Source organism: Haemorhous mexicanus, chromosome 14, assembly GCF_027477595.1.
Source record: "Haemorhous mexicanus isolate bHaeMex1 chromosome 14, bHaeMex1.pri, whole genome shotgun sequence".
Classification (NCBI taxonomy): Eukaryota; Metazoa; Chordata; class Aves; order Passeriformes; family Fringillidae; genus Haemorhous; species Haemorhous mexicanus.
Window position 1 is genome coordinate 6,127,869 of NC_082354.1, and position 16,261 is coordinate 6,144,129.

General features: G+C 36.6%; 1 protein-coding gene across 3 annotated transcripts in view; it reads right to left on the bottom strand.

Annotated features, from left to right (window-relative positions):
• LRCH2 (leucine rich repeats and calponin homology domain containing 2) overlaps positions 1 to 16,261 on the bottom strand; it is a 40,611-nt gene that overhangs the window by 13,766 nt on the left and 10,584 nt on the right. For 2 of the 3 annotated variants that reach the window (XM_059859733.1, XM_059859730.1), the window contains exons 2-14: positions 13,350 to 13,494; positions 11,154 to 11,280; positions 10,209 to 10,314; positions 9,970 to 10,106; positions 9,609 to 9,742; positions 9,389 to 9,476; positions 8,984 to 9,095; positions 8,577 to 8,674; positions 8,403 to 8,470; positions 8,069 to 8,173; positions 2,844 to 2,912; positions 1,511 to 1,559; positions 299 to 415 (exon numbers count right to left, since the gene is read on the bottom strand). In XM_059859733.1, the coding sequence (XP_059715716.1) occupies positions 299 to 415; positions 1,511 to 1,559; positions 2,844 to 2,912; positions 8,069 to 8,173; positions 8,403 to 8,470; positions 8,577 to 8,674; positions 8,984 to 9,095; positions 9,389 to 9,476; positions 9,609 to 9,742; positions 9,970 to 10,106; positions 10,209 to 10,314; positions 11,154 to 11,280; positions 13,350 to 13,494 (1,355 nt within the window). The remainder of the gene's footprint in view (positions 1 to 298; positions 416 to 1,510; positions 1,560 to 2,843; positions 2,913 to 8,068; positions 8,174 to 8,402; positions 8,471 to 8,576; positions 8,675 to 8,983; positions 9,096 to 9,388; positions 9,477 to 9,608; positions 9,743 to 9,969; positions 10,107 to 10,208; positions 10,315 to 11,153; positions 11,281 to 13,349; positions 13,495 to 16,261) is intronic. The other variant, XM_059859731.1, reaches the window with a different exon arrangement.

Here is a 16,261-nt window from a genome sequence, read left to right on the forward strand (position 1 = left end):
GTGGCGAAGGACATTTGACAAGATTAGCTTTTGCCAGAAAACAACAATGAATTACTTTCTTTCCTGAAAGTATAAACAAAATCTTTGATTAATTTTTTTCCTCTTGATTTTCCTGCACTCTCAAATGATCCTAAATACATGCATATATATATTAAGCAAAAGAGTAAAATAAAAAATTATATGTTACATGCAAATGTAAAAGCATCACAGCCTTTGAGGATCTACCTTTACTTAGTTTTATAGTTTCTTCTACTCTTATTAAAAAAAAAGTGTCACCCACTCTCACTCCCCCCATTACCTTGAAATACTCTTTTCTAATTTGTTTACTTCTCCTTCTTTCTTCATTCTGCCAGATTACTGGCTGTGTTTCTGGCCAATGCTGCTCATCCACTGAATCCTTCTGGTTTTCCAGTGGCTGTAATAGTCAGAAATACTTTTATGTAAAATTTAAACATCCCTCTTGTGTATTAGCACAAATTATTATGAACTACAATTGTTAATTGTTTGCCTGCCTCAATCTAGCTCTATACCTGAAAGTTTAACAGTCTTAATGGTGATTCTGGTAGAAACCACTTATTTTTTCCAATTTAAAATATATTTCACAGAAGAAAAACAATCTATGAAATAATTCTTAAGAAAACAGTTTTCAGCATTGAGATTAAATTTGTAGGTAGGTTAGGAAACCACCAAAGGCTGTCAGAAATACACCAGTTTCAAGTGTGGTTAGCACATCTAATTTCTCACTGTGAATACTCATCACACAGAGAAAGACAATTGGAGTAGTTGTTGGCTGTTTCTATCTAAAAGATTATACACACCAACAAGCTGGAAGAGAAATCTCTCTTTCAAAGCATTGTATTATGCAATACATACTGAGGAGACAACTAAAATAGACTGACACTTAAATAATAATAAATATATATGACTGCCTACTATATGAAAACTGTAAGTAGACAATCTGCATGGACTGTTTCTGAAGGGTACCACAACATTTCTGTTTCTTCTTACAAGAATATGAAGTCATTTAAAGCAATTGTAGAAAAACTAACAGATTGAAATAATAAGGTACTCTCTACAGTTTACTGGAATTTTGTCATATCATGCAAGATTCTCACTGAGGTATGGGAAATAAAAGGCCTAAATACTTCAACCCATCTAGAAGCTGCATCTAAAAACCAAACTGAACACTATGGTGAGGCAATCCCTTTATATGGAAAGACATACTAAACCCAAGAAAGTAAAATTTATGTCTCATTAGTTTCAAGACCCTAAAGCTGGTACCACATGCTTTTAAAACAAAAGGCCTCCATTACAAACAAGTCAAACTGAGGCATAAGATCTCCCAAGGGTTTACATTTCCCACCACAATTAAGACACCTTCAAGAACTATGTGTATAAACAACCATATGAATGCATAAAGTTTTCTGCCACAGAGACAAACTCAAGGAAACAACAACAACAAAAAAATCACTCCAATATAAAGCCACCACACTGACATCTGAATATTTACCTGCCAGCTGTATGGGGACACTGAAGAATTCACTTCATTTGTTGAAACACTAAAAAGTAAGATGAAAGGCATTATGAAGCACACTACTTTTTTGTGTACTTTAAAACAAGTTACTTGAAAATATTAAAGAAGTGAACCCTTAAAAAGTGTCTTCTCCACAGCACTACAGTATTTTTTTGCCATCTGTATAAGATATCACAATGTGGCTTCAAAGTATGACCACTTAACTAAAATCTGAAATCATATTTCACTCTCCTTTAACAGAACTTGACAATGAGTCTTCCACACTACAGTACTTTATTCAGATAAAACTTTTTTAGTTTGTTTTGGTTTTAAGTCTCAGAACTGCCTGTTTCATTAAGAAAAAAGGAAAAGGCAAATTTAATTCTTTGTGGATTACCCTCAAATAAAGAAGCCTAACAGAGGTGTGCACTTGAACAGGTGACAGCAGCTCAGAGAGAAGCTGTGGTAAGTAAGCAAGGCCTGGATGGTTGCAGGTAACAGCTGCAGGAGGAGTCACACAAGCACAGCACGTGATGCAGCCAGCTCTGTAAACCACAGGTACCACTGAGAGGGGGCACAGCCAGAGTAGGATGTGTCACACTGAAGGAGCAGTACTGGGTCAAGATGCTCCCCTGAGGTGCAGCTGAACTGCACAGAGCCATTCCCACCCCACTGCTCCCCAGCACCACCTGCTTTTTTCTCCCCACGTGGAGACATTTCCCAGTTCCCTAAAGACAAGGCTTTGGGTATTTCTGATTATTGATGGTTTCTGGGTTTGCTGTTGTTGTTTTTTTGGGTATTTTTTTCTTTGTTTTGTGTGTGGGTGTTGTGCTTTTTTTTTTTTTTTTAATTCAAAGGAAAAGCCTAAGTACAGCTCCTGCAGACAGTGCATTCCTCAGTAACACACCCTCCACAAACAATAAAGGTGTTGTAGGCTGAACTCCCAGCAATGCTTTTCCAACAGCTCTAGATGCCTAAGCACAGTTCCAGTGCCACCCTGTGTAACACAGGATAAGACATCTGCACAGCACCATCACCTGTGGGAGGAGCTACAACCTTCTGGAGCTCTGAAACATAATTAATTGCTGCCATAATCAGACCTACAAATTTGTTTCTGTATGACATCTATTTTCCTAAATGCTCTGAAGAACAGATTTTTTTTTTTTTTGGATCTGAAAGAAAGAAGCTCAAGAATAGATTACTCTTGTAGCTTCAATTTCATCATGAGCTTTTAAAAGCATTATGACAGAAGATGGCAGTAGTAACACAATAAACAAAAATAAAAGTAATAAAAGATTGAAAGCTGTGATATATTTAAGTATATCAATACCATTTTTCAGATTCCATTGGCTGCTTTGGCCTGTTCCTTGTGTTTACTGAAACTGAATGATTAAGAAGCCTAGGAAAAAAAAAAGGTATTTAAAACAATTTTCTTAGAATATGTTACTTTCACTGCATCACATTTCCTGTAAATAAAGAAGTTTTGAACATTAAGTGGCACCTTCCATAAAACTAAAATGTGTGTGTACACATATGAAATCCAAGCCCATTCCTGCTTCCATTTGAATTAAGAATATAATTTCCAGCTCTTGAAGTATTTCAAGCTCTGTATTTTAAGGAAGCAAAACTTGGTGATAACTCAAACCAAAATGAAGTCTCGTCTTATTTTTCTCCCTAAATAGATACTATTTCAACTGATCTCACACCTGTGTCAAGTGATGCTGCTCTCAACACAAAAGACCACACTGCTCCCTAAAATTAGAAGACAGATAGTCAATCTAAAGCAGACCACAAGGATAGAGACAGACTGAGCACAAAAAAGTCACTCAGGAGGGGCAGATGAGAAGGTGGCTGAGAAAGAAACACTGCAAGTGCAAAGGAAATGTAGGTAAAAACATGAAGTGGAAATTGAGAAACACAGGCTAAGAACTAAATGAAATTTTTTATGCAGAATTTAATGGAAATTCCATGTTTCTAAATGGTAAACAGCCAAAAAAGCCTGAACTTACAGAGATTTAGAAAGCTGTTTTCATCTGGAGCAAACACATACCACATGTTTGTGTGTGCACAGGAAGATGATATGAACTATTATGGATGTTTTAGGTGTTAACAATTAAATTGTCAGTAACAGTTAAAACTAAATGCTTTCAAGTAAGCATCACCTTGAACTTAAGTGAAAAATTCTGAACTCTTGAAGGCAGCAATATTACACTTTGACACTAACTTCATGTGCAAAAGTGTGATGGAAATGTACTCACACAGAATTATATTGAGAACTAGAAAGTATTAAGAATCAGAACACAACCAACTATTCCATGGAAGAAAGTAAAACAGAACACCCTTTCTTATATTTCTTTACCATTACATAGTGCAGCACAGCCATTTACTTTAAATGACTGATGATTTTTCAAACTTCTCTGATAACTGTGATAACTTTGAGCTCAGTAATCTCATTTGCAGTATAAACCTCTCGTTGTGTGACCCTCAGTTTAATGGGATTATAAGAAGTTAAGCCTGTAAACTGTAAATGGCTGTAAAAGTTAAAGCCTGTAAAAGTTAAGCCTGTAAATGCCTGCTGCACTCAGTCTGTAGCATCTGCTTCCTCTATTTTGTGTTCAGACACTAAGTTTTGAGGGGGCATTCCAGAATTAATTTACAGTACAGCCTGAAAAAACTGTAACCAAAAAAATCTTCAGAGCATGGGTTATCAACCCAGAATATAAACATACTTTTTAAAAGTCATTACTTTTTACATATAAACTAGATTTGTCTTCAACTGAAAGCAATGAGAAATTCAGTGGGACTTTGTAGCAAACAATTAAAAGTAAAGAAAAAAATTAGGCTCAGTTTGATGCAACACTTGCACCAAAACCTGACACTGTAGTGCAAATGCAATGATTGTATATAATACAGGCTATTCCTTTTCTATATTTATTATATGAAACACAAGGAAAAACTATTCAAGCTAATTCTAACATATATATACATATACTTTTCAGCTGCTTTTCACCATTTCTGTGCAACATGTATATAATTAATGACTGAGCTCATAATGAACTGAAATTATTTAAACAAAGTGTATTCTTATACTTTCTAAAACAAAGCCAGTAATTTTTGAAAGCTCCTGTTTAAAAACTGAAGAATATAGATGGGGAAGTAACAGCAAGTTCAGTATCTGACATGTTGCAAGCCCTGTTACAGAAATCTCAATTTCCTGCAGAATAATGAACTTGAAAGCTTTTAACAAAAAAAAATTGTGAAGAAAATTAATCTGAATTTGCCAAATTGGAGACAATTGGCAAAATAATTTGTTCAGCTGAAAGGGGATCAGGGGGAATCACTGCAGGCACATTAATTACTGTCTTCCAGGAGATGCACTGCAAAGCAGAGTATGTAACATGAAAGTAAAAGCATTTTGAGTTCTAACGTTACACTCAAGTGTGGTGTTGATGGCCCAAAATTTCACAACTGTTGTCACTCATGCCATCACCCATTAAACAAAATCTTTATTGTATAGGTCAATTATCAGGCCAAATACTGATGTCCTGACTGATTCATGAACTAAGAACTTGCATAGGATAACTGAGCTAGAACTGCAAAAATTTCCTAGTTATGATTCCTACAAACCACACCAATTCTCTTGTTACAGAGGTAGCACACAAACTAATCCTCTGAAAGGGTTCTAAAACTCACACAATTTTTAAAATGTAAATTACTCAAGACCACATATATAGAATTTATATATTCTAGTTCTGTATTACGCAGCACAGCATCTACTCCAAAGTGCTTAACCAGATGAGAGAGAAAGGCAATGGCAAGACCAACAGAGATACTGGAAAATATTTTATAAAGTTTTGGGATTTAAAGAGTGGAATCTCTTCTCAGCCACTTCTACTGTCAGATTTTGTGCAAACAATGATTAACAGTGATTAACAGACACAAATGAAGTGACAATGGTAGTGTGATTTTAAGGTTAGCTATCGTCAAGTTAAGACAAGCAAGAACTACCTTGAATCTCTAAAGTGTAAAAAGACACTAGAAATCCTGTGCAGGGAGACAAAGATGATTTATTTTCAGCTTGTTCCAGAGCAGCCCACTGACTTCACACCTGGCTCTGCTTTGAGACTGAAGGTGTGCTCTTCTGGATTCAGACAGTTTTAGGAAATCACTGCTGCCAGGTAAGAACCCAGACTTTATTGTGATGCAAATTCAAACAGGCTCATTTGGAACCAATGAAAATTATTTAATCTAAACTACCCTACTGTCTTTTGAAAAAGACAAGGAGTATCCAGACTAAGTTACAGAGCTTCAATTTATAATGTAACCAAGTCTGAAATCACTTCATTCAACACCTACATGTTTGAGTATAGTCTACACTATACTCCAATTTTATGTCACTGGTGAGGTTTGTACATTACAAATACTTCCACCATGGGTCAAATGCAAAACAAATTATCTCTGAAAATGATCACTTCAAAACCAAAGTATCAAACAAACAACACAAAACCACCAAACAAACAGAATCTCAAAAAACTGAAAGCACCACTTTGCATGAGCTACTATATCTGAGGTTGTAAACTTAAAGAAAAATAAAAGCTTTCAGGTTTGGACTCAAAGTGTTCTTTGGAGAATTGCCTAATTAAATATTTTTCTTAATTTATATTTCATCCTAAAGAACAAAGAATGTATTGCAAACTGTTTTTGATAACAGAACATCTTAGGCTAACTCAGCCAATCCCTTTAACTCTGTGTTTGTCCAAGAAATGGCCAAGAGCATTTCTTTTGTCCACACTTGAACTCTTTATACCTTGATGCACGTCCTGCCGCCCTGGTCCTCTGGAAGAGCTTTTCACTGAATGAAGTTCTATAGCTTAGTGGCCTTCGTCTGAATTCACATTTCATGCACACCAAAGCCAAAGACGGAAGGAGGAAGCAGGATAGGTTGATGGGAGAGCACAGGGAAGTCATTAGCATAGCAAGCAAAAGGAGAGGAGACTGCATAATATTACAAAAACATACACTGAACAAACAGAAACGTGATTAGTAAAGAGTTATTTTGTGATGCTAAACTTCCCTGAGGATTCTGTTCTCTGATTGACCATATTTTCCACAAATAAGCATAGAAGTATCTTCACTAAATACTAAATAATATTCTTATTGCCAGTTAAAAAACCCCACGCATTCAAAATCAGGGCTAAATTTTCTATTAGAGGAGATTTTGAGCTCATGTACTTAAAGATATATAAGCCAATTTTAAAATATAAATGCTAAATGCTAAGAAGTAAAACTTAAGAACTACTAAGATTGCACATCTGCATCATTCAAGACAAAGCAGAACAATTAGCAAGACCACTGCATTAAGACACAAGAACATATGATGAGTAAAATTCAAGTTGCAGTTACTTCAGAAGAAGAGTGGCTTGGCATTTCAAATGATTAAGATATCCAGGAAACATGTAATCAAACAAGAGCCTCATGCAACATAAATAACCATCATATTAAAACCAAATATGAGAAAAACACCCTCATTCTCCCTTAATAGGAGAAAATGCATTCTTGGCCTTACTTGCAGTACTTTAGGTACTGAGGATACACAAGCATTAAGATTTCATTCCCATTTTCCCCCTCCTGTGAACAACAATCAATTCTTGAATGCAGGGCCTGAAGCTCTAAGCAAAACCTATTTTATCTTTCACATATGCACACTACTGTTACTATATTTACCTAATATAAAATGCTGGTGAATTTTTAAGACCCTGCAATTCATAGTATTGGGATCTCAGTTTCTCTGAGGGCTTCATGTGTATTTCAACCATCTTAAAAGCAAAGCAGCAGAGTCTCATAATTACACAGCAATTTGAAAGAAAAGAACAAAGTATTTAAGTTGGTATGAACTTACATCCATTACTGGGGGATACTGAATGAGTGTTATGAACTATTTCAGTTAATGAACTACTATTAAATACAACTTTCACCTCTCAGAGAAGTTTACTCTAGAAGCACCTTACAGCATTTGCCTGCTTTTTTAAGGCACAGAACAGAAATTGTTCCTATGCCAGCCTGGCCATTTCGATGTGACTCCAGCTATTCCTTCCTGTTCTTCCTTTTGCACGGTTGCTAATTTGTTCTATTACATTCCTTTAATCTGCTGCTTGTGCCATGGCTCCTTTTCAAGAACTGTTCTGTTGAGATGCCCATAAGGAAGCAGAGAAAGGCAGGCAGTTAAAATTATTTATTTTTATACATAGATATTGTCATTTGACAGAATAATATTAAAACAGATTTCCCCTTCAGTCCACAGGATATTGACTGAAGGAAGTACAACCTAAATTAGCTTGTATCTGAATCAAGATAACCAGTCACAAACAAACTGTAGGGAAGTTGTGTAATTCAGGCAAGAAACACAGGACAGGTATCTTGACAGAGTCTGTCACTTCACTCTTTAGCATCTGGGCAAAACTGTTCACAAAATAAGGTGTCAAAAGCTTTTGGATATAAGAGAGGTTAAAAAATAAATAATTGTAGGAGAAGTTATTTTAACTAATATTGTTCTACCTGTGTTTTTGTTCTTGCTGCAACAACTGAGCTGCAATTTTTCTCAAGTCAGTCACTTCTTTGAGTTCATCATCATCTTCAGCCAGCAGCTGTTCTTTCTGAAGTCTGAAAAATTAAGCATTAGTGACTTGCCTGGCTTCAGGGAAGCAAGACACAGAAATGGCTCATTATGGCAGTAACTAAGCAGTGCTTCCTGTAAGCTTATTCTGTGTCCAAGAGGAACACTCTGTTCAGTATGAGAATTCTTTCCTCCATATGCAAGGAGCTTAAAAAAAAACCCACTATCACTCCTGCCACTACTAGTAAAACCAACTCAAAAAAGACGAAGATTTACCTTTTTTCATCTCCCCAGTCCTCATTTTGTTCTATTTTCTGGGATTTCTCAGGATGTTTTCCCCGTTCCTTAAAAAAAAATGGAAAAAAAGCCAGAATTGAATTAAGGCAGAAAAAAAAAAAAAAAAAAAAATCAAGGCTACTGAACAGTTTTTCTTTTTTCAGTCTCAGGTACCTTGACATAGGAGAGCAGGGGGCCAATCTGTGCATCTCCCTGGTCAGGAAGAGCTCCCTCCTCTGCACTGGGATCAATGTAGTCAAATGCCTCTTGGTCTAGGGAGGATTTATGGAGAATAGGAAAGACATCAAAACAGTTCTCTTGACCAAATGTTATTCTGAGAGAATAAGTACTTATGAAAAATGTCACATAAAGATAAAACATAGAAATTGTGCTTTCCTAAGCTAGAAATATTTTTTTCCTTTCTTTCAAGCCTTTTTTACTTGTGATTATTACACTGTTTTCTGAACTGATGAAAATACAATATCAACACATGATCCTGACATTCTATGTCATTTTCTTACATTAGATTACCTAAGCAAAGTATCTATTACCCAAAACAACAAATGCACAAGTGGTATTACCTTTCTGTGGATCCAGTTTACTTCCCATTACATGACTGTCATTCCTTAATGTCTGTTCCCTTGTTGATTCTGATACCTGGGAGTGAAGGCTGATTGTATCATCATCAGATGGCTGCAAAGACACTCACATTTAGTGCAGAACTGACATGGAAATGGTATTATTATATAACTTCCTCCATTCCCATCATACCATATCAATTAGAATCAACCTTAACCAGAAAAGTTAAAGAAATATATAAATAATTTGTGTCTGATATGGCAGTCAAAGGGTTTAAACTCAACTGTACACATGCTGAAAGAATATTAAATGCAACTTACTGAGGTATTTCTCAAATGATATAAAATACAAAGGAAAAAGTTCTAAAAAATCAGAAATTACAAATTCAACAGTGAAAAAATACTCACTTCTGTAGTGGACAACCTTTTATCCCCATTATCACTTCCAATGCCAGAGTCTGGTCCATGGTTTTTATTGGGATAAAAGTCTTCCATGCTACATTAAGAAAAATAACACACAAAATACCCACACGGGAATTAAAGAAACAATTGTTTTACTTTCCATAAGAAAAAAAATAAACATCCTTTTCAGAATATGTTCTCTATACTCAAAAAGCACACTACTCACCTGTCTGTGAGGGGCTGGGAGGGGATTCGTTTGCCTAACGATGGAAGATCCAAGGAATCTGGTTTTTTATCTATTCTGAGGCACGCCTGAATACTGAGGAATTTAAATATATGCACTTTGCCCTTTAAACATATCTGTTGGGAAACACAGGAACAAAAAGAAATCTTAATTACACAGCATTTCTGCTGAGAATACACCCCAAGAAATACCGGCTGCACTGCATTTACAGCCACAACACCCCAAAAGGATAAAGACAAGAAATACAGCGAAGAAAAAAGAGAAAACTTGATTGGTATAACTCAGAACAGCTTCCTCTAAAATCCTAATGCAAATTTCTGTACTTGTGTGCTTTAATACTAACCTGTGCTGGTGGTATCTGCATTGGATTGTTATCCAAAACTATAACTTGTAAGTGACGTAACTTTCTGTAACAAATGGGAATTTCTGTAATTTTATTACAAGAAAAATCCAGCTTTACCAAGGGAAGGTCTCCTAATTCTGCATTCAGGGAAAAAAGCAAACAAAAAAAAAAGAATCAGTTATCTTCTTAACACTTTGCCTAATTTGCCTACATCAATGGAAAGAAGATGAGTAGCTCACCATCTGGCAACATATGGAGATTATTTCTTCTTATGTTCAATTCTCTAAGTGACTGCAATTTTCCTATTTGCTGGGGAAGAACTTGAAGTTCATTACAGCTAATATCCTAAGAAAGATATAATTAATAAATCAACTGAACATCTTAAATGAAATTACACAGAGGAATACTGTGATCAAAACTATTAGAAAGCATTATATTAAAAGAAAAGAAACCAAACTATCTTGGATTTTCCATGGAGAAGATGTACCATAACAGATCTTGCTGGTTTTTAAAGTGTTTAGTGATTCCAGAAATTCAATTCAAGAAGTTAAATCAATGAATGATGAAATACTGGGCTTGAAATGACTACTGTAGCCTAGGAAATCAGAAATTCCTGGTGTAGTTCCCAGATCTGTCAAAAACTTCTTGTACTGTTGCTGGCAATTGACTGGCATTCTGCTCCTCTTCTAAAAATTCTTTTTCCTTAATAAACCTTGAACCAACCCATGAAACTAAAAAAGAGCAGGCAGTAGCAAAAGCAGGCTCACCAGCTTTTTGGATACGAGCACTAGAGGGTGACAAAGCTGCATCAAGTGAACACAGACTACAGCTATTTCTGACACTAATTTAATATTAATTTATGTAGACCAGAGTGATTAAACAATCACAGAGTCTTTCCAGCCCTCTTATGTTCTAAACAGGTCTATCAGGTACTGGAATGAAACTCTCTACTATGTCCTTAATCACCATCAAGCATGCATTCTAGGTTTCACAACCTTGAAAACTTAACCAAAAATATAAATAAAACATAATAACTGAATTTAAATTTTGTAGTTCTATATTTAAAATATATTAATAATTTATTATATTGAATATATAATGAATATATTATATATATACTGCTTATAAATATATATATGGTGCTTTTAAGTGTACTGACAACAAAGATTCACAGTTGTACTTACCAACTCCATTAGATCTCTCAACTTTCCAATTTCTTCTGGAATGGAGACCAGCTTGTTATTACTGACAACCAGAACTTTCAGTGGAAGATCAAACAGGTATTTTGGCAATGTTGACAAAAGATTTCGACTTGGAAGCAAGAAAAAGGGACAAGAAAGGCTGAATTATAATCTCTTCAATAGCTCTCAGGAGTCTGAGATGAATATTGTACAACTTTACTCCCATCCAGATCACGTTCTCCACCTATTACAATTACATCTACAGTGTCCATCAAAATTCCTTATCAGATCCAGCCTTTTTCAGGAATGTGAATTTTAGATCCCCATTTTACTTGATGAAATGAGGATGTACTAGGCCAGAATCCAACACCAAAATGCACAGAGAAATCTGTTAAAAGAAATAATGTCTGACACTCGCTTTTATCCTGCTGGTACCTTCAGAAGAACCACCTGATCTGACAGTCTGCCAAGCCAGAACTTTATATTGTTTATATTGCTTCTCATGTCATGTTGTTGGGATCCTCCTGAGCTGTCCCAAAAAGCCCTAATTAATTGTTAAAGCCCTAATTTAATTATTTTCCTGAGAAACAGGCTGAAAAGTAAGCCTTAATTAAAATGTATTTCTTCAGTGTATATTATTTTCCAGCTGCATGCATGTATATCTGCTTTCTGCACTGAAACCCACCACTGGATTTAAATCTACTGATGGACTTCTACTGCCAGAAGCACATAAAATGTTTCTAACAAGTCACTGGGAAACAAGCTTGTTCAGATGTGATATGAAAGCAATTCCTTTCACATATAAAGGTAAAAAAATAAAAATCAGTACTTGCTGTTGATTTAGGTAGAGCTAGCTCTATTTTTGACAAAAAAGTTACTTTTAAGTGCTGATACTTGGGTTCATACTACATTAAGAAAAATACCAGAAGTTTTAGTGCTTAGCTGATATAAAGTCAGAGCATTGTTTTCACAAAATAAAAATCTTGGGAGTTTTTTTTAAATTTTCTCCATGATTACAGTTTATAGAACTGTATAAATTTAGGACATTTCTAACAGTACCTTTATAAAAGCAATGTATGAATTCTGTGAAATTCTGAGTGAACAATAGGAGAAGTTATTTATATAGATATGCATTAAGTCTCCTTTTATGTTGCATTTTGGGCAGATATTCCAGGCTTTTTTGGTTGAAGGCATGAGAAGCAAAAATATAATATGCAAGTAAACTTTTTTTGAACTATGAAAATGTGGCAATGAATCAGTCATTCATGTCACTTACATAGATTTCCTCTGTTTTTTTCAGGTTTTTGGGCTTTTCAGGAGCTGCCTGCTTTACTATGAAATGCACAATACATCTCTTCCACCATCTGAAGCCCAAACTGGAATGTGGTTTTCTCCTGTAACAAAGCCCCTGAGCTAGGAAAGCAGGATTTTAGCCTGTTCTCCAGTGCTACAGCCCACATGTTCCTGCACTGCAAATCAGCCCTTGGACAGGAGCACAGAAATGAGAACAAAGCACAGTTTGGCAAAGGATCATCAGGAGAGCTGACTCTTGAAAGAAAAGTTAGAATACACAGCATTTCTGTGTAAAGAAATGCATTCAGCACCTCAAAAGCCATCTAAAGAGAAATGGCTTGCTGCTGAAGAAAGTCAGGACCTATTTCTTTCAGAACATACTGTGGCTTTGTATCATATTAATCCTCTTTATAGTTGTGACAGGGCACCTTACTTATTAATTCATACTGTATGAACTGATATTTGCAGATTTTGAGACACAGTAGGTTCTGGGGATTTAAATAGCTCTTAACTGAGAAAACTGTTTTGGATTTGATGCAGCTACTATCAGAAACAAGGAGTATGGTGGGAAACAGGGTCAGGAGAGTTTTCTAGATTGCCTCACCTTCCAGAGCTCATATCCATCTTCTGTTCTAGTGAGAAAATCCAACCATATGTTCTCCAAGTTTAAAAAGAGCAGTACAGCAGTGGATGTAAATAATGTGCAAAATGAGCAGGACTTTCTGGCCAGAGTACTTTAGCCTCTTGATAGCAGCAAATTTCTATAGCTGGGTTTCTGAACACTGTCTGTCTACATAGCATCAGAAACAAAGAAAACTCTGCAAACACAATGACCTGATGAAGCAAAATGCCAACTCTCTGAGGAGATATGTTAAATAAAGACCAAAACCAACCACCATTACTCACCTAATGTTAAGGTAGGTAAGCATTTGCAGGTTTTTAATAGATTCTGGAATGGATTTGATGCAGTTGTGATACAAATTTAAAGTTTCCAGTGGTGCAAACAACCAGACATCAGGAGGAATTTCAGTAAACCTGTTCTTTGAAAGATCTAGAAGCAAACAGAAAAAAAAATTCCTTTTTTAGTCAAGACTTTCCCTGCAGTAAGAGGAGATAAAAGTACCCACTGTTATTCTTGTCATGCTCCTAAAAATTAAGGTGTTGCAAGAAGTGTAAAATAATTCAGTTTTACCAGATGCTTCCGCATATAATTAATACACAAAAGAGCCTTAAAATACTGAAAGATTATTGCTCAATATGCAATTACAACAGAAAGTAGAAGAGTGACAGGAATTCAAAAATACATTTTCTACTACATAGTTGCAGTTACAATGACACTGAATATCAATTATGATTGTCCCTCCTCTATCAAGTCTTTGTTCTGTCCCATTCTTGGGTTTCTTCCCCTCCAACACAACAGCAAATCAAGGCAAAAATTCAAAGTTATTTCTCCTTTTTGACAGCTACATTAGAATCCAATGTCATTGTACAATGTATCTGCAATGCTAAAGCCAAGCTCCCAAAGCATCCTTACACAGTAGCTGACATTCTCCAGCTACACATTTGTAACTTAACTGAAAAGAGGATAAAGTTGCATAAACCAATGCCACAGGTATTTATATATAAAAGTCAAGATGCAATTTAACCTGGCATAAAAGCAGAAAGAGGAGAGATCTTTGACCATGGAAACACAATTCTTGAGCTAAGGTTATTCCGACAATGCATGACTGCATTATGCAAATCTGCATGCAGGAGTTATGACAAAACAGAGCATTACCAAAATGAACAGCACATCTGACTATATGAGACCTTGAAAAGAACCAGAAAATACAAATTAAATGTGACCCAAGAATCCTGGAAATTATCAGCTAAGCCACCAAAACCTGTGCCATCAAAAGTCCACCAGACTACCTTGGAATAAAGAGATATTTACTTGAGAACAACTGCCTAGTCTTCTGAAAGGAACTATGGCTGCCAACCCAAGACATTTCAAAAGGATGTGGTCTCTCAGAAATGCTGAACAAACTCTTTTAACAGAGAAGTAATACAGATCCCTTGCTATTTCAGGCTTTAGTTCTCAGTTTTTAACACTCACATGGAATAACTGTTTCGGCTTAGCTCCCATCACATTATCACTGGAACGAACAGTTCTGCAAAAAGTCTAGAAAAGGGCTGGAAAATTGGCTCCAAGTCATTATCAGGTTCAAAGAGAGCTCAACAACCTGAAGTTTAAATGGCAGACCAGCTATGAGCAGCATTTCTCAGGGGAAACACTGGATTCAATATTGCTTAGCTTCTTCATCACCAACCTGGCAAACAGGACAGAATGTGCCTTCAGGAAGTGCAGAGACAGCACCCAGCTGGGGGGGTGGGATGAGAGCCAGGACCTCCCCTAGCAGATACCCAGAGCGCATAAAGGCTCACCTGTGGCTCACCTCACATATTCATGGTGTGAATAAAGGCTCACCTGAGGCAGATCCCTGCTCACAGCAGCGAGGGTAGAGGAAAGCTGTGCAGAGAACACCCCATGATGCTGCACACAACAGGCTGAATGCAGGACACCAGGGTGCTGGGCAGAGGGAAAGGCCTCCACAGTGTGCTGCAGGTGAGCAGCAAACAAAAATGGATTGGTACTATGAAACACCATCTTCCTGTGGAGTGATTTAACTCCTGAAGTGTAGAGTATGGAAATTTTGTGTGCTATCTGGCTGTCATTCCATTATTTCTAAAATACATTCTCGAGCTTAAGCATCACAAAGTCTTCCTAAAAATCAGAGTATCCACTGCTGATGCAGAGTTCTGCAAACTCGACCTGCAAGAGGCAGAAAAATACCTTCCTAGGTTGAAGGACTGGCATTCCTAATGAACTGTGAGAAAAATGGAATAAAGTTAACTAAAACTAAACATCTCAACAAAAAACAACTGAACATCTCAACAAAACTTAAAAAGCTTATTTAAAAAAATCAGTATGCTTGAGAAAGTTTTCACAAGCAGTGAAGTTCATTTTCTGTTTTCCACTACATCAGTTTTCAAAATGTTATAGAAAAATGACAGCCTTCATATGAAAGTTTTCTGCAAAACCCTTCTTAAACAAATGCTCTCTTGTTCTAATATTCAGCAGAGTGAACACCTGCACACACAAGAGATGCCCACAGTTTCTTTTGCTGTCCCAGTTCTACAACCTCCACCACATGTTGAAGCCTTTAATACAACCCCATTGTGACAAAACCCCCAGCTTTAAGCCTCTTCCTGATTTGGCTTTATCAGCAGCTGGAAAGGTGACTGAAGGCTGGTAGAAAGATCTAGCCCACAAAACAAAAGACAGAATCCCACCCTACTGCCACTGTCCCAGGAGCAGCACTGTAGACCTGAACAAGAAGGTTCAAGGGCACCACAAAAATTTTGCTGCTGTATTTGCTTCCAGCCATACCTCAACCACACATCTTGGAAAGTCCCAGGTTAAAAAGAGCTTTGATATTTCTTGTGCAGAAATAGAAGCAAGACAGCAAGCAGAGGATGCACCAAGCCTCTGCTCTGCACGAGTGGACCAGGGGTGTAATGCCCCACATGGAACATAAAGCAGCTGTGCTTTCCAGCCTGGCCTGACACAAATCACAGCAGCACAGTCTGGCTGGAGCCCCTCAGTGTGCCCTGGTACAGAACCCATACACCTGCACGTCAAAATACATACCAAGGGCACTGTATTTGTGCATTACTGTAGAAACCACTTCTCTGGAAACAATGCCTTTGAAGGCACTGTGGGGCAAGGATTATACTTTATTATGAAACCCAGAAATCCTATTAGAATAGGAAATGAC